Source organism: Prunus mume, linkage group LG2 (assembly GCF_029339155.1).
Source record: "Prunus mume cultivar Tortuosa linkage group LG2, ASM2933915v1, whole genome shotgun sequence".
In the NCBI taxonomy this organism is placed as follows: domain Eukaryota; kingdom Viridiplantae; phylum Streptophyta; class Magnoliopsida; order Rosales; family Rosaceae; genus Prunus; species Prunus mume.
The window spans coordinates 38,533,490-38,560,253 of record NC_142699.1 but is presented as its reverse complement, the minus strand read 5'-3'; the positions used below and the strand labels follow the sequence as shown (position 1 = coordinate 38,560,253).

At 36.8% G+C, this 26,764-nt stretch overlaps 3 protein-coding genes and 1 long non-coding RNA gene across 11 annotated transcripts in view; 1 reads left to right on the top strand and 3 right to left on the bottom strand.

The window, feature by feature from the left end:
* The first annotated feature begins 7,963 nt into the window (after positions 1–7,963).
* Positions 7,964–14,696, top strand: SPS3F (sucrose phosphate synthase 3F). Of its 2 annotated transcripts, XM_089044886.1 has the most exons (13): positions 7,964–8,701; positions 9,250–9,482; positions 9,612–9,675; positions 9,785–10,480; positions 10,850–10,984; positions 11,066–11,197; positions 11,286–11,462; positions 11,541–11,594; positions 11,692–11,754; positions 12,008–12,958; positions 13,052–13,179; positions 13,905–14,189; positions 14,441–14,696. In XM_089044886.1, the coding sequence occupies exons 1-13, from the start codon at positions 8,423–8,425 to the stop codon at positions 14,514–14,516; spliced, it is 3,273 nt and encodes a 1,090-aa protein (XP_088901012.1). In that variant the 5' UTR covers positions 7,964–8,422; the 3' UTR covers positions 14,517–14,696. The 2 variants fall into 2 exon arrangements, with proteins under 2 accessions (XP_088901012.1, XP_008222839.2); XM_008224617.3 differs by lacking the exon at positions 14,441–14,696 and having other exon boundaries at positions 7,970–8,701; positions 13,905–14,422.
* A 286-nt stretch (positions 14,697–14,982) lies between these two features.
* LOC148920280 (uncharacterized) lies at positions 14,983–16,181 on the bottom strand. Its single transcript, XR_016123774.1, has 4 exons — positions 15,926–16,181; positions 15,630–15,781; positions 15,413–15,507; positions 14,983–15,328 (listed from the first exon to the last, which is right to left on the bottom strand). It is a non-coding gene; the product is annotated as an uncharacterized LOC148920280 (long non-coding RNA).
* Positions 16,182–16,354: 173 nt separating this feature from the next.
* LOC103322689 (putative disease resistance protein RGA3) overlaps positions 16,355–26,764 on the bottom strand; it is a 30,931-nt gene continuing 20,521 nt past the window's right edge. For both annotated transcript variants that reach the window (XR_016123764.1, XR_016123766.1), the window contains one exon: positions 16,355–16,442. The gene's annotated coding sequence lies outside the window, so the exon portion shown is untranslated. The remainder of the gene's footprint in view (positions 16,443–26,764) is intronic.
* LOC103322752 (disease resistance protein RGA2-like) lies at positions 16,366–25,622 on the bottom strand. Of its 6 annotated transcripts, none has more exons than XR_016123770.1 (8): positions 25,167–25,619; positions 23,914–25,084; positions 19,252–21,973; positions 19,038–19,174; positions 18,843–18,915; positions 17,494–17,710; positions 16,943–16,992; positions 16,367–16,442 (listed from the first exon to the last, which is right to left on the bottom strand). XR_016123770.1 is itself a non-coding variant. In XM_089044884.1 (3 exons), exons 2-3 carry the CDS (start codon positions 25,039–25,041, stop codon positions 19,244–19,246), a joined length of 3,858 nt encoding a protein of 1,285 aa, XP_088901010.1. In that variant the 5' UTR covers positions 25,042–25,084; positions 25,167–25,621. The 6 variants fall into 6 exon arrangements, 1 of the variants encoding a protein (XP_088901010.1); XR_016123773.1 differs by lacking the exon at positions 16,367–16,442 and having other exon boundaries at positions 16,668–16,992; positions 19,252–19,454; positions 19,615–21,973; positions 25,167–25,622; XR_016123772.1 differs by lacking the exon at positions 16,943–16,992 and having other exon boundaries at positions 16,366–16,442.

The following is a 26,764-nucleotide window of genomic DNA, read 5'->3' as shown; positions in this document are numbered from 1 at the left end:
TTTTCTTTTTTTTAATTTCTATCTATGTGTGTGTGTTGCATTTGAGCTTTTGGTTACTTTTATAAGCGAAGGGCATTTGAAAACCAAACCAGGTGTTGGTAAGATAAACAGTTGTTGCATGCATTTGCTACGTGGGGTTTTGCATGTGTATTGCCTTTACGTCATGCATACAAGTGCCCTGGTTTTGCATGATGTACTTACCATGTGTCTTGTCTAAGAAAATTGTTCAATCAATGTGGTACAGTTGTTGTTGTGCGTGTTTGAAAGCCAAACCAAATGTTGTTTATTTGTTGCATGCTGGGATTGAACCAGCTTTTGCCACCAGCACCATCAACTTTGCCACCGTGGGGTTGCATTGCATGTTGCACTTTGCATATTTATAGCGGGAGTGGACACTTTTTGTCTCTAAATTTTGGGCTTTCAACTAAAGACATACAAACCATATATATTCTTATGTTCTAACCCACTGGCTTTATTTCCTTTGAGTTTCATACGAAAACAAACACACGAACACAAAATAAAAGAAAGAGATACATCATACATCCCATGAGTTCCACCTTATTCTGAATTCCCAACTTCGCCAACTTATTGTTCTCTTTTAGCAAATATAGATCTAGTTCCAACTTTGCAGATCTTCAGGAAGAGATTACAGCAATACCAGGACCAGTACTAGTGGAGGAGTATTCTCTACGAATTCAATTCTCATTTTCCAGAGCTTCAAGCTGGAGTCTACAAGCCTGCAACTACAAACCAAAGCTTATGAGAAATTCATTATCGCCTCAACACTTGCCACGTACGTGTTCCAACCATCGTTCTTGAAAATGTGGCAAGTGGTTTGTGAAGGGGGCAATTGCTCACATTCTTGAGATGACGATAACACGGTTCATATGTTATTAATTCACGCATTATAATATATAGATATAATAAATAAAACACGCATTATGATATGAGTGTGGACTTTAACACTACAAGGTGCCCTAATATAGTAAAAGGACACCAAAGAAAATGCAAAAGGTCTAGTTTAGACTATCGTTTGTACTCAAAAAAAGAAAATACAAAAGTCACATTTTTAGACAGCATTCACCGATGCAATGATGTGATGATAATTCATGCATAACCATCATATCATTATGATGCTAATTGTTAACATGTCACTATATCATAACATGGGTTTAGTTATCATAGTATTTTAATTAGTCTCAAACTTAATTAATATCTGAATCATCTACCCTTACTTTAAGAACTCATTATTACCTGATTTCCATAAGTAGTGTTGAGTGATGATGATTATGTTGTAATCTGATGCAATATTGCAGTAGGCATCTGATCTTTTCCAGCAACCACCATATAGGTTTGAAGGTTATTAGGTTTGGTAGTCAGCTTCAGAGGTATGGCATGAATATCCATTTTCCAACCAAAGCGGAAGTTGGAGAAAAGCAAACCTGCACAGAAGCATTAATCTACGTGCCTATATTCTTAATTAATTTGGATACAGGAAGTTCAAGCTTGAGACTGTGTACCTAGAACATCGGACCATGCCCAGGTAAAGCAAATAAGTTTTCCCCCACACTTCAGAACTCTGTTAACCTGGAAAAGAAAACCAGAACATTATATTGAAAAATTAATCAACCACTAATACTAAGTTGGAAAATTTATCCATTTGATTAAATATTTAATCAGATAAGCCAACTCTTTTGATAAGAATTAAATGTCTAGTGGTTTCAGATATTTATCGTGAAGTGGAGACTTAGAAAATAAATGGTTTTTGGATCATCGAATGACAATGCACAATGAGCCACACAAAATCCCTCAATTCGAAAGATAAGCTCATTTTAGATCCCTAGTCTAGAACAAAAAAGCCCACTGTTTTTCCGAATTTGAAGACGTTTCAGTGACCCAAACTAAATTTCCTACCTTAGTACCATTTGCTATTGTGAATTTATTGGTTCTGCAATTGTACATGTATTTTAAATTAATACTTGTATAAAAAAATATATTATTTACCCTAAAATCTAAATACCTCATAAATATATACAAGTGTAATGTACTAAATCAAAAAGTCGAAGAGATATACCTCTGCTAGACATTGATTGCCCATCTTTGGGCCAAACTCGGGCTCCATTAGAGCATCTAATCCACCTTTATCCACAACAACGTCGAAGCTCTCATCCTCAAACTGTAATTAAATTAATTATACATAAGCAGTTAATCAGTATTAATTATTTTGCATGCATGCACTCACTCCCTCTTTAAATATATATATATATATACAAGGCTAGGGTGAAGCTGTTCTAGTTATGGATCAATTTGAATTAGAAGCCAACAAAGTAGGTTGTTCTTAATCAGTTGAGTTACAAGTCTCTTATAGTGACTCGTTCTTTTTTTACTTTCTGAGTCAATTAAAGTAATTACGTATGCCCTGCATGGTGGTAATGTCCATGACTTGCCATTTCATGCCAGGGCATTGGCACGCATTGCGGCATAACATATCGGAAATGGCAATCTCAGACAAAGTCAATGTTGGTGATGGCCTTAAACCTGACATCGTAGAGGTGCTCGGAGAGGTGGGAAGTCCCACAACCCGGCACAAGTATTCGGAGTGGTGGGATTTGGGAGTCGGGTTTTGGGAGGTGGGAGAGCAGTGGGGCTTGGAGCTCAGACCAGTTCTCGTACCACTCAAATGCATTGTAGCCTTCTAGGGTTCCTAGTACCTCCGCTAATTGCTCCGACTTGCCCACTTTTCTGTGCTTGTCTTGTGTGTGTGTGTTTTGCATTTGAGTTTTGCGTTCGTTTTAGTGAAGGGAATTGCATGTTGAGCTTTCACCAGCTAAACTGAAGGCCACCACCACAAATTTGCCACGTGGAGTTTTGCATGAGGAACCATCTGTCTTGACAGGTCATGATAGAGATAATATTGTTTTCTATTTGGGGTGACGAGAAGCTCTTTGGTGTTTTCCCTATATGCGTTGTGTGTTGCAGTTGGGTTTTGCATGTTGGTTCTTTCTTGCGTATACATTATCAGTACCTAATTAGTTTTGCATGACGTAGAGCATAACAATGTGCTAAGAAAATTGTGATTGTGGCCAGCAAGGTTTTGTTTGTTTCCCTTTGTTTGTTGCAATTGGTTTTTGGTACCTGAAGCCCCTTGTACTACTGCATTTGCATTGAACGCCCAATCCATGTTATAGGGATATCGTTGCGGGGTATTCCAATCATACAGTAATTTGTTTTTATTTTGTCAGATAAATGCATGATTGACTTGAGATACCATCATTAATGATATTTCTGGTGTAAATAAGTTTACCTTGCGCTTCAACCGCATCATCAAAAGTCAATTATCTTTACGGTGTTACAACTTAGCACAAGGTCCAATCTTTTTCATCTCTCTCTAGTCACTCTTGTTCCGCTTTCCTTCTTAGCCAAAATAGAAATTCTGATCTTTTGTCCGCAAATGATTTTCTCAAATTCTTATCATATTGTCATCTCTTTTTTCTTTTCCCACATAATTATGTATCTCAATTTCATATCTTTATCCTCATTATGTTAAGAAAATGCCATGCATTATAATCAATCATACATACATACATACATACATACAAGCAACAATATCTTTGAGGAAATCTTATTACATAAACAATACTAAGTTATATGAAATGAATATTGAAAACGAAAAATAGAAGGGGGGGTGAAGAATATACTGAGCGTTGTATGAAATGATGTGACCCACATGTTGCAATTGATCAAATAAGTTGCTCTAGTATGTCAACCTCAAAAGCAAGCAAACGAAAGCGACAATGTCTCTTTTAACCAAAAGATATTTTATTTGCAGTGCACATGTGATGTACGAGAATATTTGCAATTTGACACTTCATGAAATTCATAAAGCAATGCGTGGCGCGCATGAACAAGTGGTCCAAGCAAGGCTTCCACGCATACCTATCAAACGACACAGATTCCTTTTACCATTTCAAGCATATTTGTTTTTTTCTAATTTGTACTTGAGAAAGTTGAAAGATGTAGACGTCATTTCCTCTGATTCTTTTAGATTCAATCTGATTTGGCCACTTAATTTTCTAATTTTGTTTTAAATTTCAAAGAGAAGGACAACACATGAATATCGCATCTTAATAAGGGTATGTAAAAGTTCATTAATTCATACCCAATTAATCCACCAACTCTGATAACAAGGTAAATTTTTCATAAACGAACAGCGGCCCACTACTAACGAGAAATTTATAGAATACTATGATAGATACGGCCACGTAATACATTAAGTTATATTTATTGATACTATTCTCTCAAATAGGAGAAAATAAACTTTATTATCTACTCATATTATAACATGCGTGTGTATAAAATGTACCACATAACCATACTACAGTAATATATATCCTTTACTAAAGGCCTGGAGATTAATTTGGCACGCTCGTTCTCTATTATTTAAATTTATCACAAAGCAAATCCTCTGCTAAATTTTGCTTTCCTAGAATTTGCGCGACATGAAAATATATGACCTTTAAAATCCCAAAGCAAAGGACACAATTTAAATCCGTACACAGAGACAAAATAAAATAATTAGTACATGCAGGAGAACAACTTACACAACACACTGATAGAGGGCCAAGTGATACATGCACAAACGTGGTTTGCTTTCAATAATTCAGTTGGGAAGGGTAATCTCTCCCCCTATATACGACTGACTAGTGTCACCGAATAGTCTCTGTCTTGGATGTGCAATTTATTCATTCCCAATTATATTTGTTTGAATTAATGCTGTGGCAGTTTGTTTGTGCTGGTGAAGTATTCAAACAATTGATGTAGAGCGTTTGTAAAGGTTACCTGCAGTCTGAAAAAGTATTCAAACATTTAAGGCAAAAATTTGGAAGAGATATAAAGTTTGGTTGATATTGATTACCACTAGGTGGCAAGATGTCCTGCTGCCACATACTGTATGTCAAATGCAAGCAGGTATAGGGAGGGGATAGGGTGTGAATAAATTAAGGGAGTTTCACTAAAACACCCAAAATGGGGGTTGAAATTATAAAAAAATCCAAGCACTATTTAAATATATAAACACACACAAAACCCATCATTATACACACTCAAAACCTATTTATAAACACACCCAAAAAGTTGACTTTGTGGTTAATTTTGGGTGTGTTTCTATGTTTAAATAGTGCTTGGGTTTTTTTATAAATACATGTCTAGGATTGGGTTTTTTTATAAATTTGTAATAAATTAATGGAAGAAAGAAAATGACAAACAATTGTGGATATTTCAACTCAATTGAATAAATAAGATATTTAAAAAAATAGATTTTTATGAATAAGTCTATTTTAGCATATGACACATTATATAAAAATCTATATCAAGTGTATTTGGAGAGAAAAACTTAAAACTAGCCATTTGTTATTTTCTAAATAATTTTTAGTGAGTTAAAGTTTTCTAAGAATCAATTTGAAAATAACAAGTGACTAGTTTTGAGTTTTTCTCTCCGCCCATTAAAAAAAAAAGAGATTCACTATTATAACTAATATATGGACCTGATTATAAAAAAAAACTACATTAAATGGACTTTAGAAACACACTCATAGCCCATTTACAACATAACAAAGAGGCTTCAAAATTTCTATAAATTACAAAACTACCATCGATTTTTTAAAACAAGCCAAACCCTAAAACCTCATTAAAAAAATACAAATTTATAAATAAACCCAAAGCACTCAAAAGGGTATCAAAATAATTTAATAATCAAAATTAAATTCAATAGGGTCAGTTGTCATTTTTTGGGTTTGTTTATAGAAATTAACTGGTGTATAATTTATTTATATCACTAGTGCTAAGAATGAGTATATAACTAAATATCTTTTAAAAAAAAAAAATGGGGTTTTAATGCTCTTTATTGGAATAGTAACGATGAAATTGGGATAATTATGAAGTTACAAAAAATAGTCCTGTATTTTCATCAAATGGGAGGTTTATGTATAGTAGTGTACATGAACTGTTTCTTTGATTTCAAAAAATTACTAGGGTTCTATAAATTTCAAGCAAAATTTGCAGTTTATAACTTGGACTTGCAATTATCGGTGCCAAGTAAAATCCATTTGAGTCATTCGATGGCAGTTCATGTCCCATCCAGGTGGAAGTTGAGGATGAAAATGTTGTCTGAATTATTCGACAACGTTGTACGAAAATGGTAAACAATGTTCTCACTTTACTTTTCTTACAAGTAGGGATCATCTTTTTATCAACTGGAGGATATGTTTAATTAAAGTTATTTTTCAAGTCAATAAATTGATGCCAAAAAGAACAAAGGGGCAAAACCCAACAACAAAAATATAAATGGGTTGAGTTATTGTGACTTTTTAAAGTAAATTTTTGGAATCGCCATCATACTGCACATGTGGTGTTATACAAATCTACTCATTTTATAATATGTGTATCTATTTATTTATATATATAAAGCAAAAGACAGAGAATAGTGAAACATTCAAAATACCAGTAAATGCACTTGGTTAATTCAATAATTAAGAATTGAAATTATTAATTAAATGATGATAATATGGTAAATTCACATTTTTTCATATTTAAAAAATTAAAATTAAAAACAAAATCAGATAATAGGTCTTACTTTCAAGGAACATAACTACCCATGTTATCCTTTCTTAATTCTAAAAAGAAAATAAAAAAGAAAAAAGAAAACAGAAAACTAATTGTCACATGCGTGAGCATGTGCCAAGGGGCTAGTTAATATTATACATGACATATGAATTATGTCGTCCATTCATATTATAAATTAGTAACAACATTATGGTATCACAGTAACAAAAAATTAATTGTTACATAATTAATGAAATATACTACTATTGAAAATATTAACTCTTTTATAAGAAATGATATTGCGTGTTAGGAGGTCGAACAGAGGACCACATGTATAAGGGCAAAGACTTCTAACAACTCGAACTACAAACTCACTGCCTATCAAGAATATATTAAATTAGGGTTGCCGTTTGTAATTTTCTATTTCTTAATTGTCTAAAAGCAACTCCACCCATTTGCCTCTTGCCATGGCAAGGGGGGAGATAGGGCAGCCACTATTCATGTGAATAGTAGTTACCCTTACAAATAATATTGTGTGTTTTCACCCGTTGCCATGGCAAATGACAATTACTATTTATTTTTTTATTTTTTTTACAAATTTGTTTACCTAAACAATTAATTTGGATAATTTTTCGGATAAGATTTTTGGGTTCGTATGTGTCAATATTTATTATAAAATTCATATCTCAATCGGATACAATTTTGGTATTTATAGAAAAAAAAATTTAGTAATTTTTTGGTATTTTAAAAAAAAATTTTGATTTTTTTTCATTTTTTTTATTGTACAAAAATTGGCTGCCGTTGGATTGGAGAAAAAAATCTAATCGGAGAGCCCAAAGTACGACACGTGGACTGTAGCGATGACGTCATGGTAAAACTTCGGCTGGAGCTCGGGCCAGCCCAGTTTGCTGGGTCCCACTCCTAGCCCGGGCTTGGGTTCCTCACTGGAACTGGATTTTGTCATTTTCTCCCCCCCAACCCAAGGCTTGGTCGTGCCGCTGGAACCGCTCTAAGGAATGACATGGATTAAAAAATTCCATGTAGAAACAACATGTAGAAAAACAGAAGAAGAATAGAAAATGTTATTGCAAATTGCAATACAACCAGAAAAAAAAAAACAACATTCCTAGAGGAAAGCAGCGATGGCAGTTGGTTGCTTCCAAATCTCTCGGGAGAAGAAAAGCAAATGCGGCCATCGCGCATTGGGAAGCGGACGATCTTGAAAGGAGTGATTTACCCACCATCACGGGACACGTGTGGGACGCACACCTCTCGTGACTCTCAAGATCCTCTCGACACGTGTCTTCATTTCGGACCCACCGTTCCAATGCCATGTGTTTCTCTCTCCGCACCCATATCCGCCTCTATTCTCACTCACTCACCAAGTTCTTCTCACAACTCGGTCTCCAAACTCAACTTAACTTCCTCATCACCGCACAAACAAATTTCAAATTCCAATTCCCAATAAGCTCTTCTGCTGCTCAGTTAATTTCACACACAAAATATTCACTCTCTTTCCCGAGAAAATGACAGAGAAAATCTGAGAAAATAGCCAAACACAAAACCCAATAAGAATATCTGCTCTGCATGTCATGGTTTTTGGGTCGTTGATCACTTCTCTGGACTTGTGATTTAAAACCCATATTTTCTTCTCCAACGAAAATCCTTTGGGACATTGAAATTGCAAACTAAAACCATCCCATTACATATCATTGCATGTCATGTGTGGTCTTGTTAAGATTACAGGGAAGCCATAGCTCTTTTCTTGGTAGAAAGTGGAGAAATTAATAATAAGAATAATAAAAAGTCGGGTTTGTAGAAAATGGCTGGAAATGAGTGGATCAATGGGTACTTGGAGGCCATACTGGACAGTGGGTCTTCCGCCATTGAAGAGCAGAAGCCGGTGCCGGAGAATCTGAGAGACAGAGGGAATTTCAACCCAACCAAGTACTTTGTGGAGGAGGTGGTGACAGGGGTCGATGAGTCTGACCTCTACCGGACATGGATTAAAGTGGTTGCTACTCGCAACACACGTGAGCGCGGCTCCAGGCTTGAGAACATGTGCTGGCGCATTTGGCATCTTACCCGTAAGAAGAAACAGGTACTTATTATTAATCCTTTTCCTCCTCTTCGTGTGTTTGTGTGTGTGAGTGAAGGCTGATAGTAAATTGGCTTTTTAACTTTAGAAATGGTTAATTCTTTGTGGAGATCATGTTTTTACAACAATGTCAATTGTTTGATTAGTGTTTCTCCCCTGTTTTGCTAAGATTTGGAAATAAATATTTAGTAATTTCTTTTTTAAGCTGAGTTGATTTATTAATTCAAAATCTTGAAGTTTGAGGCAAACATTCATACTTGCACATGGAAGTTTGTAAATCTGTCCTAGTGTTAGAATACTTGTACTGTATGCTTATCCAGTTCATACTATAGCACTAAATTTTAGGCCGAACCATGTTTTTGAACTAGTTCTGTCTGAACTTTCTGAAATAATCTTCAAAGAGAGAGGCCAATTCACTTTTTCCCCGTGGTTGATGGCTATCTGCCCAAGATTGTCAATGGGACACATTTTCCCCTCTAGTTTTTGTTTACTTTAGTTTTGGAGAAGACGATAGCCCGGCTAATACACTATACTCGCATGACTCTTGTTAGTTGGAGATCGAGGAACATCAACGGTTTGCCAACCGCAGATGGGAGCGGGAACAAGGACGTAGGGATGCAACTGAAGACATGTCAGAAGATTTGTCAGAAGGAGAGAAGGGGGATGGTTTGGGGGAGATGCTGCCATCTGATACTCCAAGGAAAAAGTTCCAGCGTAACATTTCTAACTTAGAAGTGTGGTCAGATGATAAAAAGGAAAAGAAGCTATATATTGTTCTTATCAGGTATAAAATATATATGTTGCATATCATCATGTTAGAGTTTCTGGTTTCTTAATACAGACCAGGCTAGTTTTCAGTTAAAAAAATTACACTTGAGCAGTTAATCAATAAATTACTTTTCTTGATCAACAGTTTGCATGGTTTGGTCCGTGGAGAAAACATGGAGCTCGGTCGAGACTCTGATACAGGTGGACAGGTATCTGATGGCCATAGCATTTCTCTGAGTATATGGAAATAAAGATAAATTTGTTTTCCCGTTACTTGCATTTGAATCTGTGTTTGGCTTTTAATGAAAACAATATCAGGTCAAATATGTGGTAGAGCTTTCTCGAGCTCTTGCAAGGATGCCTGGGGTTTATAGGGTAGATCTCTTTACTCGGCAAGTGTCATCTCCTGAGGTTGATTGGAGTTATGGTGAACCAGCAGAGATGCTAACTGCAGGTCCTGAAGATGGTGATGGTGATCTAGGAGAAAGCAGTGGAGCATACATTATTAGAATCCCATTTGGTCCACGTGATCAATACCTCAGCAAAGAATTACTCTGGCCATATATTCAAGAATTTGTAGATGGTGCTCTAGCTCACATTCTTAACATGTCCAAAGTTTTGGGTGAACAGATTGGTAAAGGCCAGCCTGTTTGGCCATATGTAATTCATGGCCACTATGCAGATGCAGGGGATAGTGCTGCTCTTCTTTCTGGTGCTTTGAATGTCCCAATGGTTCTAACAGGACACTCACTTGGAAGAAACAAGCTAGAACAGCTTCTTAAGCAGGGACGCCAATCAAAGGAGGACATCAATTCAACATATAAGATTATGAGGAGGATAGAAGCAGAAGAGCTTTCCCTTGATGCTGCAGAAGTTGTTATTACAAGTACAAAACAAGAGATCGACGAGCAATGGGGACTTTATGATGGGTTTGATGTCAAGCTTGAGAAAGTGTTGCGTGCTCGTGCTAGGCGAGGAGTAAATTGCCATGGCCGTTACATGCCGAGGATGGTGGTAAGCCAGTGGCTTTATTCCTCATGATTTTCTTTGTTTTGCTTTTTTCTTCTTTATTATACTAGTACTGCCTTATCGAGGATGTTTTGGGTGTTGATAAATTAGAAAAAGGAAGAAAGAATATGTGTAAATGATTTTGTTTTAATTTTTGTTTCCCGAACTTGGTCCTTTTATAATATGGATAACTAGAAAAGGAAGAATGACTCCAGATCCAGAATGTATAATTTACTTCCAATCCCATTTTGACTACAAGAAGAAACTTGAGGATTGAAATCTAATTTCACAATTTTGAATTATATATGAAAATGAAGATGAACATGACATATGGCAGTGAGATTGTTTCTTTTTCTAAGTACATTCCCTATGTAGGTCATACCTCCGGGCATGGATTTCAGTAATGTTGTGGTCCAAGAAGATGCTCCTGAGGTTGATGGGGAACTTACTCAACTTACTGGTGGTACCGATGGGTCTTCCCCAAAAGCACTTCCAACAATATGGTCAGAAGTGAGTACCTTTTCCTCATCATATAATCGTGCATTTAAACTTTAATCCCGTTGTTGCCTCATATTCAAAATCCTTTGGCAGCTGATGCGGTTCCTTACAAATCCTCACAAGCCAATGATCTTGGCTTTGTCAAGACCAGATCCAAAGAAGAACTTAACCACTCTTTTGAAAGCCTTTGGAGAATGCCGTCCTCTGAGAGACCTAGCTAATCTTGTAAGTGGATTTGTCCAATAACTCAATTTACCATTAAGCAATGCAATTAAAAATTCGGACAACTTACTAATATATATGTTTTGAACAGACGCTGATAATGGGGAATAGGGACTATATAGATGATATGTCTGCTGGAAATGCTAGTGTGCTTACCACAGTGTTGAAACTGATTGATAAGTATGACCTTTATGGGCAAGTGGCCTATCCAAAGCATCACAAGCAATCAGATGTTCCAGATATATATCGGCTTGCTGCAAAAACAAAGGTTGGTTTGTTTTCACAATTTCTAGATAGCAATATAGTTTTAACAAATATTCTGTGCTAAAGGGTTAGATTATGGCAGGGAGTTTTCATAAATCCAGCATTAGTGGAGCCTTTTGGGCTAACCTTGATTGAGGTTAGTTTTTACTGCATACTGTCTTTTAAAGTGATCTATACTTTCTCCAGAAAATGAGACTTCTGCGGTTTAATACATTTTTTTATATATGATTTAGGCAGCAGCACACGGGCTTCCAATGGTGGCTACAAAAAATGGTGGACCGGTTGACATACATCGGGTATAACATTTTTTATTTAACATTTGTGCTGCATTTGATATGTTATGAAGTGAACATCTCCTATGCCTCTTCACCTAGAAGGAAGAGAAGGGACAACTGAGACATTTCAGAATTCTTTCAGATGGTTGTTATAGTTTTTAATTGTCGACTTTGTTCTAATTGGAAATTCAATTGATGCAAGCTAAGAGAAAGAATACAGGATTTCAATTATGTTGACCAAGTTACCTTTCTTATTTCACTTTGTGAATTTCAGGCGCTAAATAATGGCTTGCTTGTGGACCCTCATGATCAGCAATCAATTGCTGGTGCACTGCTTAAGTTGTTATCGGAGAAGAATTTGTGGGGTGAATGCAGAAAGAACGGCTGGAAGAACATACACCTCTACTCATGGCCTGAACACTGCCGGACTTACTTGACTAGGGTAGCAGCCTGCCGCATGAGGCATCCACAATGGCAGACTGACACCCCAGGGGATGAAATGGCTGCTGAAGGGTCTCTCAATGACTCCCTTAAGGATGTACAAGACATGTCTCTTAGGCTCTCAGTTGATGGGGATAAATCTTCATTGAATGAATCTCTTGATGTGACTGCAGCTGCTGGTGATCACGAGGTGCAAGATCAAGTGAAACGTGTCTTAAGCAAGATGAAGAAACCAGAGTCTGGTCCAAAAGATGAAGGAGGTGGAAATAAGCTGCTGGATAATGCGGCAAGTAAGTATCCCCTGTTAAGGAGGAGACGGAAATTGATTGTTGTCGCGCTTGATTGCTATGACAGCTCTGGATTTCCTGAAAAGCAGATGATTCAGGTAGTTCAAGAAATATTTAAGGCTGTCAGATTAGACTCTCAAAGTACTAGAGTCACAGGGTTTGCTCTATTAACGGCTATGCCAATGTCAGAAACAGTAGAGTTTTTGGCATCGGGGAAGATACAGGCAAATGAGTTTGATGCGTTGGTTTGTAGCAGTGGAAGTGAAGTTTACTACCCTGGTACTTATACAGAAGAAGATGGAAGACTTTTCCCTGATCCAGATTATGCATCACATATTGACTACCGTTGGGGTTGTGAAGGTTTAAAGAAAACCATTTGGAAGCTGTTGAATGCCCCTGATGGTGATCGAAATTCTGCTGCTTCCAGCCACATTCAGGAAGATTTGAAATCAAGCAACGCTCATTGCATCTCATACTTAATAAAGGATCCTAGTAAGGTAGATGAACCTTCTAAATTTAGAGTGTTGACAATTTAGAAATTATTCGATTTTATTTAATTTGGATTGAATTCAAAATGTATGCTTCTGCAGGCAAGGAAAGTTGATGATTTGAGGCAGAAACTCAGGATGCGGGGTCTGCGTTGCCATCCAATGTACTCCAGGAGCTTAACAAGAATGCAAATTGTTCCTCTCCTTGCTTCTCGAGCACAGGCACTAAGGTATTGTTGATATTTACCACTTGGAATACATGGACATCCTTTATAAGTTAGTTTTACTGTGTCTTTTACATTTGAAATTGCATTTGCTTAAGCCTTAAAGTATGGACGTTGGTAACATAAACGCAATAAGGGAGTGTTCAGGGACCAACCTCAATAAGAAAAATGGTTGCTGACAATCTTTTTGGATACTGGTACTATAATATGTAACCTGTTGTAATATCCTTATCTTTGCTCATTTACTCATTGTCAAGGGATGGTGGCTTTACACTACATCCCACATTAGATTTGCATGAAAATAGAAAAAAAAGAAAAGGACACACAATTGAAGTTTAGATTTAGTAAAGATCATTATTTTTAAATGATTCTGTTGTTTTGTTCACAGTACACGATCCTTATGCTGTGCTTAAATTGTGAAATGAGGTCAATCTTAATTTTCATAGCATTTGGTGTCAATTTGGTTCATTGCTTGTACGGAAATTGAACCTTTGCAAAAACGAGTTACCGTAAAAGTTTATCCATCACTTTTGACTTCTTTCAAAAGAAGGGAAAGGAGACTGCTGATTGAATCAGTTATGAACCACCTTTGGTCCTTGGCACAAGTGGTGTGGAATGGGGTGCCCTGAGTAGTTACTAGCTTTCAGTAGATTTTGTAATGGCGGAATGATTATGGGGCCTAATTACATAGTTAAAAACTGATAACCAGTTTCTTCATTTCTGATTGTTAGGTACCTTTTTGTTCGTTGGAGATTGAATGTTGCAAACATGTATGTTTTCCTTGGAGAAAGTGGGGACACCGATTATGAAGAAATGATATCCGGGACTCATAAGACCATAATCATGAAAGGGGTGGTGGCAAAGGGTTCAGAAGAGCTGCTAAGAACATCTGGAAGCTATCTAAGAGATGACATTGTTCCTCCAGAGAGCCCCTTGGTCACCTATGTAAGTGGGAAAGCGAAAGCTGATGAGATTGCCAATGCTCTGAAGCAAGTCTCTAAATCTGCTGCTGGAATGTGAGTTGCGGTTTATGTATTGTCTTATACAGTGAGAAGTAGTATAACATAGTATTCCCCATGCATTTTCCCATTTACACAAGTATGACTAATATCCAATGTTCGTCCATTGCGATGCCCGCAGCTCTCTCCCGATTTCTCTCTGTACATGTATTTCTCTTCCATTGTTTCTCAGTAACCTGAAATCGCACTTCCATTAAAATGAGATACTGATCATGGGTTCATTATGTTCACTCTGGTGTTTTGCACAGGTTGCTCCAAATTTCATCTGAGTTCACTTGTGGCAGTTCATGGGTTGATTTTAAACATTTTGGCCTTTCAAATTAGGCCTCTGGGATTTTCTGGATTTTGATAAGCCGCATGAGAGAAAATCTGCAGAAGTTAACATTTTAAAATAATATGTATTCATAATAATTGTGATAAAGTCCAGTCAAACAATTCATTGAAGACAAGGGTATATGGAAGTTGCCCTAAACATCCAAGAACAAACAAAGTTCAGCAAAGAAAGATCAGTGCACCAAATATCACACTTCTCTCATAATGGAACATTCAACCGTAATACAATCAAAGGAAGATTCACAAATATTAGAACCATTTCTTCTCTCAGACTTCGTTCTAGCCAGATGAGCTCCCTTAGACTGTTGCTCCACGTAATGATCTTCTTAAGATCAATCTGTCTTGATGAAGTGGTCAATAGGACGGCAAATGGGAACTAATTTGTGGCCTTTGGCTCTCTAGTCCATTGTTGCAAACCAAACACAGGAAAAGTAAGAGAGAGAAACGAAAGCAGATATAAACTCAAAAATGAACATGGTCCCCCATAATTGGTATACGGCCACGGCCGATTGCGTTTATAAGCCACTAAAGATCGTTACAACGACAAGGAAAGTTCTTAAAATCACTCTAAATTTATCTCTCAACTCATTTCTCAACAAAGAACCCCAAATACATTCTAAACTCACAAGCTTTTTTTTTATTTTATTTATAAACTTCTGCTATCTTTCGTGCTTTAAAAAGACTTAAACTATCTTATTTGTAAGAGATAGGTCTTAGGACTTCATTAGGAGGAGCTTTCTTCATGATAAACGCCCTCCAAGTAAACAGTGTCTTCCAATTATGGTGCACCATAAGAAGTTTCCCTGTGATGCAAGCTCATAAGAATACAACTACAGTATTGTGATGACAAGAAAATATTCGGTGTAATGAAAGGGATTAGAGCTTACCAATTTGTGCAAATTAAAATTTCGTGAGACAAAAACATGCATGGCAGTGGCACTCATAGTGCATTCATGAATTTCTTCTTGAATGCTGACTCTGCCTGGTCATATATTAAACCTAGAACAAGTTAGCAAGAACTGCGCAGAACAACCTTCCACCAAAATAGACTTTTGTGGATTCCTGATACAATGTCATACTAAAAATGAATCAGTTGTCCCTTACTTTTTAGCATTATGAAGACAGACACCCACAGGGAGAGTGAAGAAGAGCAAAATTCCACTTGATTCTCACTCACATTTGTTGATCACCCAAGCCAAAGGATTAGTACTGTTTGCACTATCGTCCTTGCTTGGAAAGGAGAGGATTATTAAAACCTGAAACAGGAAAGCATAGATGCTGTAATGACACCAAAAACTAAACACACACACACACACACATATATATATATATATTCAACTAAAAAGACAGTGAGAAAATTGTTGCTAAGGACACTTTGAGTCTTGGAAATATGAGAAAACCTTTGCCACTAGGGCAGCTCTCCTCAGTGCATCTTTTCATTTTGGCGACAATTTCGGAACTTCCACTGCAAGTAGATACTTCAGATTCTCACACATACAAATAGATAGTTCATCGACTGCTGCAAGGTTCCTCATCATCGAGTAGACTCGATTGTAAGGACTGATGGACCTACCCCAAAATCTGTCATCAAATCAAATTGTTATAAACAACTTCTAGATAAGCATGCATGAGTTTCTTCTTCAATCTCGACTCTGCCTGTTTACACTTCAAATGGACGCTACTTAAAATGATGGTAAACCTTATAACAACTCCTTTAATCTGCAAAACATTATCATCAAATCCTGAAGAGACATGATTGTCTGTAGGTTATCTCATAAATAAGAATATAACACTATTTATATTACGTGTCAAGAAAACAAACTAAAGGGATAGTAGCTTACCATATTGTCCAAAACAATAAGTTCTAGATCACACGCACATCGCATGCATGAGTTTCTTCTTCAATCTCGACTCTGCCTGGTCAATATAACACCAAGATAAACTTAGCAAGAAATGTCCTTTAGAATTACCTTCAACCTCCCAACCATACCCAAATCCGATGGGAGTTGACGACAACATTCCCGTCTCTACACCACCACCCCAACCACAAACAGAACTTATAACTTTGATTTTAAAGACTCCTAGGTGTTTTTGCACCAAGGCACCTGGCGACGATTCATGGATTGAGGGCAATGCGCTTGCAGCTGATAAGTCTAAGCTAAATTCTGACTAACATGCGGAACGGCTCAAGGTGGCAAATAATGCTGATGAAGAACAGAGCCACATGCCTCTTCACACTTCCCTTAACTGTAGAAACGGGAAAGAGGAAATTCTATAAATCAATTTCCATGTATCATTTCCGTTTAAGCAAGGGATTTTTATTATTATTATTTTAGTGTACTATAAGATACTCAAGGCAAAAAAGTCCCTTCGATCACCGTCAATAACAACTGATTTGCCATATATATAGCTGAAACCTGCATAATGAAAAACACCATTTGCCGCATTATGCCATGTATCTCCTTGCCTGGAAAAGAAAGAAAAATTAAAATATGAAACAGAGGATTACACTAGATGTTGCAATGACATCATGACCACACAAACACCAGCAACAAAAACATGGCCATTTTATGAAACTAAGGACTAAAAGCTTCTGTTTGCAGATCCGAAAATTGGAACAAAATCATGCAAGAGTTGAACTGGTCTTGCCTGTTCTCTATGTATTAGTTGGTCTTCCAGACTAACAAACCTAATTTTCCTCAACAATCTTAAGTGTTATTCCACAAAGATTGTGAAAACACAATGTTGTATTTATAGTTCCTTCAACGAAGCAATTAAAACCAAACAAACTACTGATGAGTTGAATATGTTCCTTCAATTTATGGTAAACTAATTTTTTTTTCCTCAACTTCTTCTTTGTGTTGCAGTAGACAACAAACTTAATGGCCAATAAGTTAATTAACAACAGATGAAATTGAGAGAGGACAAGAAAACAAATCATAAATTCTGATTTGAGAAAGAAACATACACGTGACTCTGGCTCTCCTCGGTGCATCTTTTCATTCTGGGGAAATTGTCAGAGCTTCCACTGCTGGTAGATTCTTCAGATTCTCACATATACAAATAAATAGTTCACTGAAAGCTTCAAGGTTCCCTCAACACTCCAGTAAACCCTCCAGTTCATCAAATTTTTATAAACAACTTCTAAGGACTGTTTACACTTCAAATGGATGCTAGCCCCAAATCTGCAAAAGAGTATCATCAAATTCTGAAGAGACATTACTGTGTGTACGTTTTCTCATAAATAACTCGGATTCTACACACAATGACTACAAAGTGAGGAAAGAGAGGTGCCAGATGCATCCAGTGGTAAGATGGAAGCATATAACAAATGTTGCAGATTAATAGATGAAGCAAACAATTTACAAAAGGTTGCCAACCAAATTCTTATTGACAATAAAACAAATACTATTAAAGCTTGAGCAGAGGTTAACCTCAATTCACCAATAAGAATTCTTATTGGAAACAACAGGAATAAATTTCTGGCGCCAAACACTTCTCTTGGTTGCTTTATAGAGTGCCAAGAACAGAGAAGTGGCGTTTACACTTGAAAGAAACTACGCTAATATAAGATTGGCAGCACCAGAAAATTGAACGCCAATATGAACCTAGATTTAATTAACAAGTAGAATCCTAGAATAATGAATTAATATGGGATTAACAATTGTACCCCTCCTGTGTTAAAAAATCCAAGTTCATAGCATTGATTCATTTAAGTCTGAGAATTCAAATGTATGTTATATGATCTAGAACTTGTTCACTGATTCATTTTAGCAAAACAGAAAATAAATTAAACTGGAAACCGTAACTGGTGTTTGAAAATTTCAAATGGTAGTACTTTCTCTGTAAGTTTCCTCATAAAAAGACCACGGTAATTGAAGCTTTGAAAATATATATATGAAACACTTAACTACAGTCGAACGGCAAAAGAAGAAGACAAAAAGGGAAGAAAATGAAAGAGTTTCAAGTGATGACAGTAGGTATGCAAGTGTTAAGGTTTGATATCACTGATAACATATCTAATTGTTGGTGGAAACTTTTCCAGTTAGTCGCTACGCATGACTCTAAATGCAGTCGAACAAATATTTATACAGAGCAGGTACTTCATTGATAGAAAGTGTAATGAAATTAATTTAGGGAGATGTATATATAAATAGGAAAATGATTTCTAAGAATAATTGTATTCTCCATGCTAGTAAAGTAATGTTATGATTTCTAAGAAAATGATTAGCGTAATACTTTTTTTTTCTTCCAGCGTTTATCTCCAAAGCAATGAATAAATAGTGATGCAGGGGAATGGGAACTGAACTGAAGTACCTGCACTAAGTTTGCACCTTTGGCGCATCACTTGTTCTTCCAATTGAGTAAGATCCTTCTGAAAACCAACAAACTGTGGCAAATTGAAATAATATTAGATTCCATTAGTGAAACAAATAAGCTAAACCCCTATGCAATATATATTCGGATAATTCAATATGAAAATGATTTTCAGCGAATGGGAAACAGAAGTACCTGGATGGTAAAAGCCTTATGGAAGTTGGCAAATTAGACCAATTGATGCCATGAGTAAACATGCTAGTTTGGTGAGGCTTTGAGTGAGTCGAATCATCACTTGAAGATTCCGATTCTTTACAGCCAAACTCCGTCAACTGTAGAAAGAAAAGTAAGAGAAGGGAATTGAAAAAACAATTAATTAATGATTTGATTTGATCAGAGTATTAATTACCTCTTATATCTGGGATGTGAGAAATCATGTGCCATTCTGGGCCGCTCTCCTTGGCACATCTTTCCGCTAGACTGGGACATCCACTAATCGATAGCGTTTCTAATTTGGTGAGGCGTTGCATACGCATCAGATTCTTACAGTCCCAAATATGCAGGTTGATAAGAGATGTAAGGTTACCCAACCACTCTGGAAGAGCCTCCATGCTGTAGAAAGAATCTATAATCAAATCTTCTAAACAAGTAGTCAAGTGTTGAATTTGTTGAGGCAGAGACTTGAGCTCAGGCCACCCTGAGATCTTTAACCATCGGATTTGTGATGGAAGCTCAAAATCAGGGAAAGAATCGAGCTCTTCCCAAAACTTACCGATTGTCATATATTCCAAACTCGTCAGAGAGCGTAGCCCCGTTGGCAAATATTTTAATTTCCGACAATCAAATATTTGTAAATTGTAAAGAGACTGCAATCTGGATATATCATCGACATCTGCCAGAGAGATCAAATTATGGCATTCCCCGATTGTCAGGATTGTAAGAGATGTGCAGGATTGTAGCCCCCTCGGTAGACTTGTGAGTCCATCACAACTCCAAATAGACAACGTATGGAGGGATGTGAGGTTGTCTAAACTGGGAATAGCTTCTAGATTAGTGCAATTCCTTATGTAGAGCTCCTCAAGAGAGACGGGGTTCTGTAGCCCATCAACCGGTAAATGCCTCAAATTTTGACAATTTTCAATATGCAAATCCTGAAGAGAGGTGCAATATTCCAACCCACTCGGCCAGCTTGATAATTTCTCACAATTCAGAATATTCACTATGCGGAGACATGGCATGCCCTGGCTCTGGGTGGTAATTGGAATGAACTCTAGACTAGGACAATTCTTTAGAGTCAACTCCTCAAGAGAGACAAGGGTCTGTAGCCCATCAACCGGTAAATGCCTCAAATTTTGACAATTTTCAATATGCAATTCCTGAAGAGAGGTGCAATATTCCAACCCACTCGAGCAGCTTGATAATTTCTCACAATTTTCAATCTTCAATTTGCGGAGACATGGCATGTCCTGGCTCTGGGTGGCAATTGGAATGAACTCTAGACTAGAACAATTCTCTAGTGTTAACCCCTCAAGAAGATGGAGTGTGTGTAGCTCATCAGGTAAATGGCTAAGCTTATGGCAATGGTCAATATGCAGCACCCGAAGATTGTGGTTGTTTTCCAGCATCCCTACTGGCAGACGAGTAAGCTCTAAGGCTTTATGAATTTCGAGGTGAGTGAGAGTGATTAGTTGACTGCATATATTTTCCATTGCCATGACCTGGTCAGTATTATATATGATCAACTTCTGGAGAGATGGAAAACGACTTGGAGCATTTCTCAAGTGCCAGCAATTCCAAAGAGTCAACTCCTCAAGGCAGGGAAACACCGCTGCTGGCGTAATCACATCCACTTCCTTCCATTCAATTAGAGCTGGGCAATTATAAAAAACTAACGTTTTCAATGATGGAAACAAAGCCGCACCATAAAACTCAACTTCCACACATTTAAGCTTATTCATATGTTCAAATTTAACATGCCTAAGATTTTTCAAATTGCCGAGTGGAGGGACTTCTTCACATTCCCTGCAGTCGGATAACCAGATCTCTTTCAAATTGAGTAGACTCATCATCCATGATGCTAATTTACCACCCATGAAGTTTTCAATCTTTAAGATTTCTAGCTTAGGGTGCGGTTGGAGGCCTTCTAGTACATCAACATCACTCTCCTTATTGTTTCCCTGCCAGGAATTCCCCCACTTTAGTGTCAACTTTCGTATATTTGCTTTCCCTACTAAATTTGATTTCTTCGCTTCGTCTTTGTCTTTCACATGTTCCAAAGATGAGATAGTTAGTTCACCTTTTAATTGGTTTAAGCCACCCAGCTCATCAATTCCATGATTCTTTTCCTTATCCAAATTAAAGTAACGTAATGTTTGCAGACGAGTCAATCGTCTCATCCCAAATGGAACTTTCTGATCATGGTCGAAATAAACATGCCTCAACTTGATCAAATTTTCCATTTCCTTTGGAAACCTTTCCAGTTTCCGTGTATGCCGTGTATACATTCTTAACGTCTGCAGATTGTAAAGCTTGCCAATAGATTTTGGAAGTTCTTTGATTTGTGTTCTAGAAACATCCAAATACCTCAAGTGTTTCAACCTGCCAATTGAACTTGACAACTCCTCAATTGCAGCATCGTATAAATTCAACACTCGTAAAGAACTAAAACTTGACAAGCTATTTCTAAGATCTTCTCCATTTGAAAATAGGGACTGCAATTTCCCAACAGATTTTGACACTAGTTCTGCAAGATCATGCACAAGATCGTGCATCTTGCATGTGATAACAACTCCATCTTTATCCATTGTAACATCTTGAAAAAAGGAGTTTTGCAATAGAATATTAAAATATTCATTCCCTATATCTTCCATCTCTTGATTACTTGAAGAGTGGAGCAATCCTTCAGCCATCCAGAGTTGGACCAACCTCTCCTTTTCAATTTCGAAATCTTTCATAAATATTGAGCAATATGCAAAACAATGTTTTAAAGGTGCTGATTTCAAATTATCAAAACTCAACCTCAAAACTGACATGATTCTATCATCACTTTCTGGTAATTCCCATATTTCACTTTCTTGAATTGACCGCCATTCATCTATACTGTTTTTAGAACGCAGCATGCCTCCCAAAACCTGATGGTATACATGAGTTAGGATATGTGTACATTCAATTTTACTAATGACAAAAAAAGAAGCAGTAAACAATTAGGTAGTTTAATCGAAATTTGACTATAATTATATGGAGCATTTCATTTAGACCCCTTGAGTTTTGGCATAATTATAGTGAGAGCCCACGTGTTTGATTTATTATAGTCACACCCCTTATGTTAATTGTTTTTAACAAAAACCTAAAACTAAACTAATTAAATTTAAGGAAAACAAGAAAAGAAGGGAAACACCAAACCCTTTTTCCGTCCCCTCCCATCCTCCATTCTCTCTCTCTCTACTTTGAGGATTGGTAGCTAGCATTAGGGCTAAATTGCTTAGTCGAGTTGTTGATGAGGGTGTGTGTGTGCATCGGTGGCCCATGGAAGAGAGAGGTGTTGGTGGCTCTGGCTAATGGGTTGGTGGGTTGGTGGCTTTGGGATGACTTGGCTTTATTTTATTTTTTTCCGATAATTTTAATCTTAGATTTGGGTGGGTGTATGAGTTAACACATGTTAAAAATGGGGGTGTAAGTGGAATAAATAGAACCTGGGGGTCTGACCGTAATAATGCTAAACCTGCGGGGGTCCAAGTGAAATTCGCCCATAATTATAATAATACAAATATTGCACTGACAAACTTCATAGAAATGCCATACTCAACAAAGCTTAAAGACATATTGCTTCATTGATTCACAAGGATCAAAATTTATCCTAATGAAACAAAAAACAAAACAAAAGGTTTTGTGTGATGTGAGAGTTTGTCATGTGTGATCAAAGTGATTTGGATACTCTCATTTTAATATATTAGAGATTAGAGATTTGCCCTTACGTAAATAAATAACAAGAAATTAACGAGAGTTTTATGAGAAAATTACAAAGGAGAGAGATTATTTGCATTTTGGAAGAGTTGATTTCCTTTTTAATTATAATTTTCTTCTCTATTAGCGTATTCATCAATACCTCCCATGGACATAGCCAAATATAAGATGAACTATATAAATCATCTCATCTCATGAATATGTATGCTTGCTCTTTTAAGGGTTTCTTACGATTGCTTTCGCTAACAAATGGTATCATCACTTTGGTCTGTGAGGAGTAAGCAAAAAATATGTACATCCTTCAAAAATGAAGGGTGAACTAGTCATTGAAGATTATGGTTGATAAAATTTTGGATGTATTTTTCCATGTTGATCAGCGTAGGGGAAAGATTGGCAGAGCCTTGGTTCCCCATTGGCATGGTGAGGCTAGGGGACGATGCAAGGGACTTGGCCAATAAAAAAGTTTGGTGGGTTTTGAGACACAGCTTTTTTTCTCTCTTTTTTTTCTTTTCTTGTGCATGTGCTTTCTATTTATTTATTTTTTTACTTTTTTAATTGCTTTTGCTCTTTTTTTTTTCTTTTCTTGTGCAAATAAAATTCTTCGGTTGCGTGATTGGTCTACTTTTCCCATTATTAATTTCTTTTGGTTTGTTTGGGTTTATTTTTTTAAAAAAAGGTGGGCTGGACTTATTTTGAGTGTTTTGGATTTTTAATAAAACTTAGGATAGGCTTCAAAGTGGGTTTTTGTTTTGAAGAAGTGGTGGCAAAGTGGTAATTTAGTTTGGGTTTTTATAATAAAACTTGGGCTGGGCTTCAGTGGGTGTCAATGTTGTAATTTATATATTTTTTGAGTGATGTTTTGTTTTTGTAAACAGACTTTGGGATTTTTAATAGAATTTCTATATGGGTGGGCTTGAAAGTCAGGCTCCCCATAAGCAAAGTGAAAATGTAAAAGGTTTTGTCAAACTAATATTTACCAAACTAAACAGAGAGGACGAATTACATGCAAAAATCAATTATGATGAGATTCAAAATCAATTATAATGATGTGGTGAAAGTAGTTCTTAGTTTAAAAATCAATTATAATGAGATTCAAAATAGTACATACCTTTGCCACTAGTGGTACACCTGCGCACTTTTTTGCAATTTGCTTTCCTATTGTCTCCAGATCTGCACTTATGAGAGCGTTTTCATTAGGAAACGCTCTATTCTTCATTATGGACCAACATTCATCTTCTTCTAGAGTATCCAAATTACACCTAAGATTAGGATTTGTTTCCGTAATTGATGCAACGTTTGCACTGCGGGTGGTGACAATCACAGTGCTTCTTTGGGAACCAAGTTTTGACAAACAATTCATCAAATTGCTCCATTTTGTACGATCTTCGTTCCAAACATCATCGAGTACAAGAATATATCTCTTTCCAGCCAAGGCTTCTTGAAGGTTTTTAAGCAATGCTTCTTGACTTTCTATCCTGGCAATTGTGGGGTTAAGTACTTCTAAGATCCTTCTTAAAATCGAATTGACGTCAAAAGGGTCAGATACACACACCCATATTCTTTCGTCAAATGATTTATCTATAGCCAACTCGTTGTATACTTTTTTAGCCAAGGTTGTTTTTCCGAGGCCCGGCATTCCTACAATGGGCATAACGGAAAGATTTTCCTGATTGTTGGAGTTGGTCAAGGTCTTGACTATATAGGACAACAACTTCTCCCTTCCAAAAAACTTCTCATTTGTATCAAAGCTTGAGACAGTTTCTCTGTTCACCATAGCTGGGGGGGTTGCATCTTTTTGTTTTGCAACCAGCCCAATCAAAGATGCGTCACTCTTGAGATTCGCCAAAAGTTGGTTGATGTTCTTAATTTTCCGTGCCATTTTAAGGCGAAAAGCAATGGGATTGGAGACTGAAAAGAAGTTGAGTACCTTTTTCTTCATGTGGTTTTGCAGCTCCAGTTTACGTCGAAGAACTTCATACTGGAATTCATCCAGCACATCATCAGCATCTTGTGCTATGTCTTTAAGTTTCTTCACCCAAGCTTTGACGGCGTGGCCCTGATCTGTTGGTTGCTCAGCAGCATCACGTAAGATGTTTTGCATGAGGGATAATGAATCTCCGAGCCTGGCCAGTTCTCCTTTGAATCCCCAAGCAAGACAAAGTTGTTCAGTGGCAAGTGCAGCTACTTTGGTCAGTATTCTCTCGGCAGCAAAAGTAAGCACAAACTCAGCGGCCATATTTTCAGCTTTCAAGTTTAGCAAGACTGAGATCACCACCAATCTGTTATAAAGGAAGGAAATAATTGATCTTACTTTTCTTGGGAATAAATGGCCCACTATTTCTTCGAAATAATTGATCTTACTTTTTCTCTCTGCCAGCCAGCCTGGTATGCACTAAGGAGCTTTGGCTTAGGGCTGTTCACGGTTCGATAACCGTGTCTTGGAGGAGTTGCCGACCACCGAACCGGAGGTCATCGGCGCACCTATTTTGGAGACCGCCGCCGCGCCGAGGAGATGCAAGACCGACTACAATCGGCACGCCGAGAAGTCGGTGCGGTTTGGTTTGGTTCGGCGAGCATCGATGGCAGAGGATTGAACTGAGATTAAGGACCACTTCCTGGTTGAGGGTATGGGGAGGAAGAAGAAGAAAAGAAGAAGAAGATGGAGAGAAGAGGAAAGAAAGAAGAAAATGCAGCTATTTATCCAAAAAAAAAAAAACAAGAAGAAGATGCAGCGGCGGGAGGAAGAGGAAAGAAAAAAAGATGGAGAGAAACAGAAGAAAGAAGGGATGTCGGCTGGGGTGGGAGAAAAGAAAAAGAAAAGGAGAGTGTGTGGGGCAGGGAAAACCCTAACTTTAAAAAAAAATGTTTAGATTGTAATAAATAATACAATTATACACACATTACACAAGAAGGCACATCAGTCCAGTGGTATTTGGGCTTTATATATTAACTGTGAGCAGAGATCGATTCCCCATCATGGCATTTGTCTAAATTTTTAGGCAATTTAATGAAATCGGTCCGGTTTGGGTTTCGCCGGTTTAAAAAAATTCAAACTGGTTCACACTCGGGTCGGCAGGTTTTCCTATCGATTTCAATAATTTGAATAAAAAAACCGAACCAAACCGCCAAAGCCGGTCCGGTTCGGTCAGGTTTTCGGTAACAATGTGCACCCCTAGCTTTTTGTTTATTGGAATCTAAAAACAGTTAGTTTATTGACAACAAAAAAATCAACCTAATCGAAAGGAAATATTAGACCTTCTTCTAACCTTCTCCTTGGGCCTTCTCTTTCTCATAACACGTGTCACTTTCCTTCACTTAAATCGATGTAACTAATGCATCAAACAAGTTAACATTTGTTTTCCAAGTTTACCCTTATTAAATGTTTTGTCATTCAATTTGTTCAAAAATAATTGTACAACTCCCTTACCATATGTAAACAATTAAATAATAAAAAATGTCAGTTTAAAAAAAAAATGTATATCTTTTTCAGAAATAAAACTTCTATTTTTTTAAACACAAAAGAATGACCTAAAAAGACACTCAATAGAAATATCACATTTTTATACAAAAAAAAGACTTCCTTCAAAAGGAAGTTCATTAATTGCATTTTTTTATACTACTAAATAAAGTTAAAGAGAATTTTCAGTGACAACTAAATATATATATATAACCCCAAATAATCAGATTCCATAGGAAGTTCATAGTTTTATTTATATTTATTTATATCCCTTGCTGCCTTTGGAGTTTGATTATTTGAAAAAAAAAATTCCTAAAATTCTGGCATACCAAATTTTAGATTAAACCAATGTCTCTCCTTACTTCCTTTGGAATCTTTCAGGCAACAAAAAATAAAAATAACGTTTTTTCTTATTTAATTTTTAAGTCTTATTTGAATGTCTCATTGCCTTTAGAGTTTTTTTTAATTAAAAAAAATGCTTTTTCTTAATTAATTTTTAACA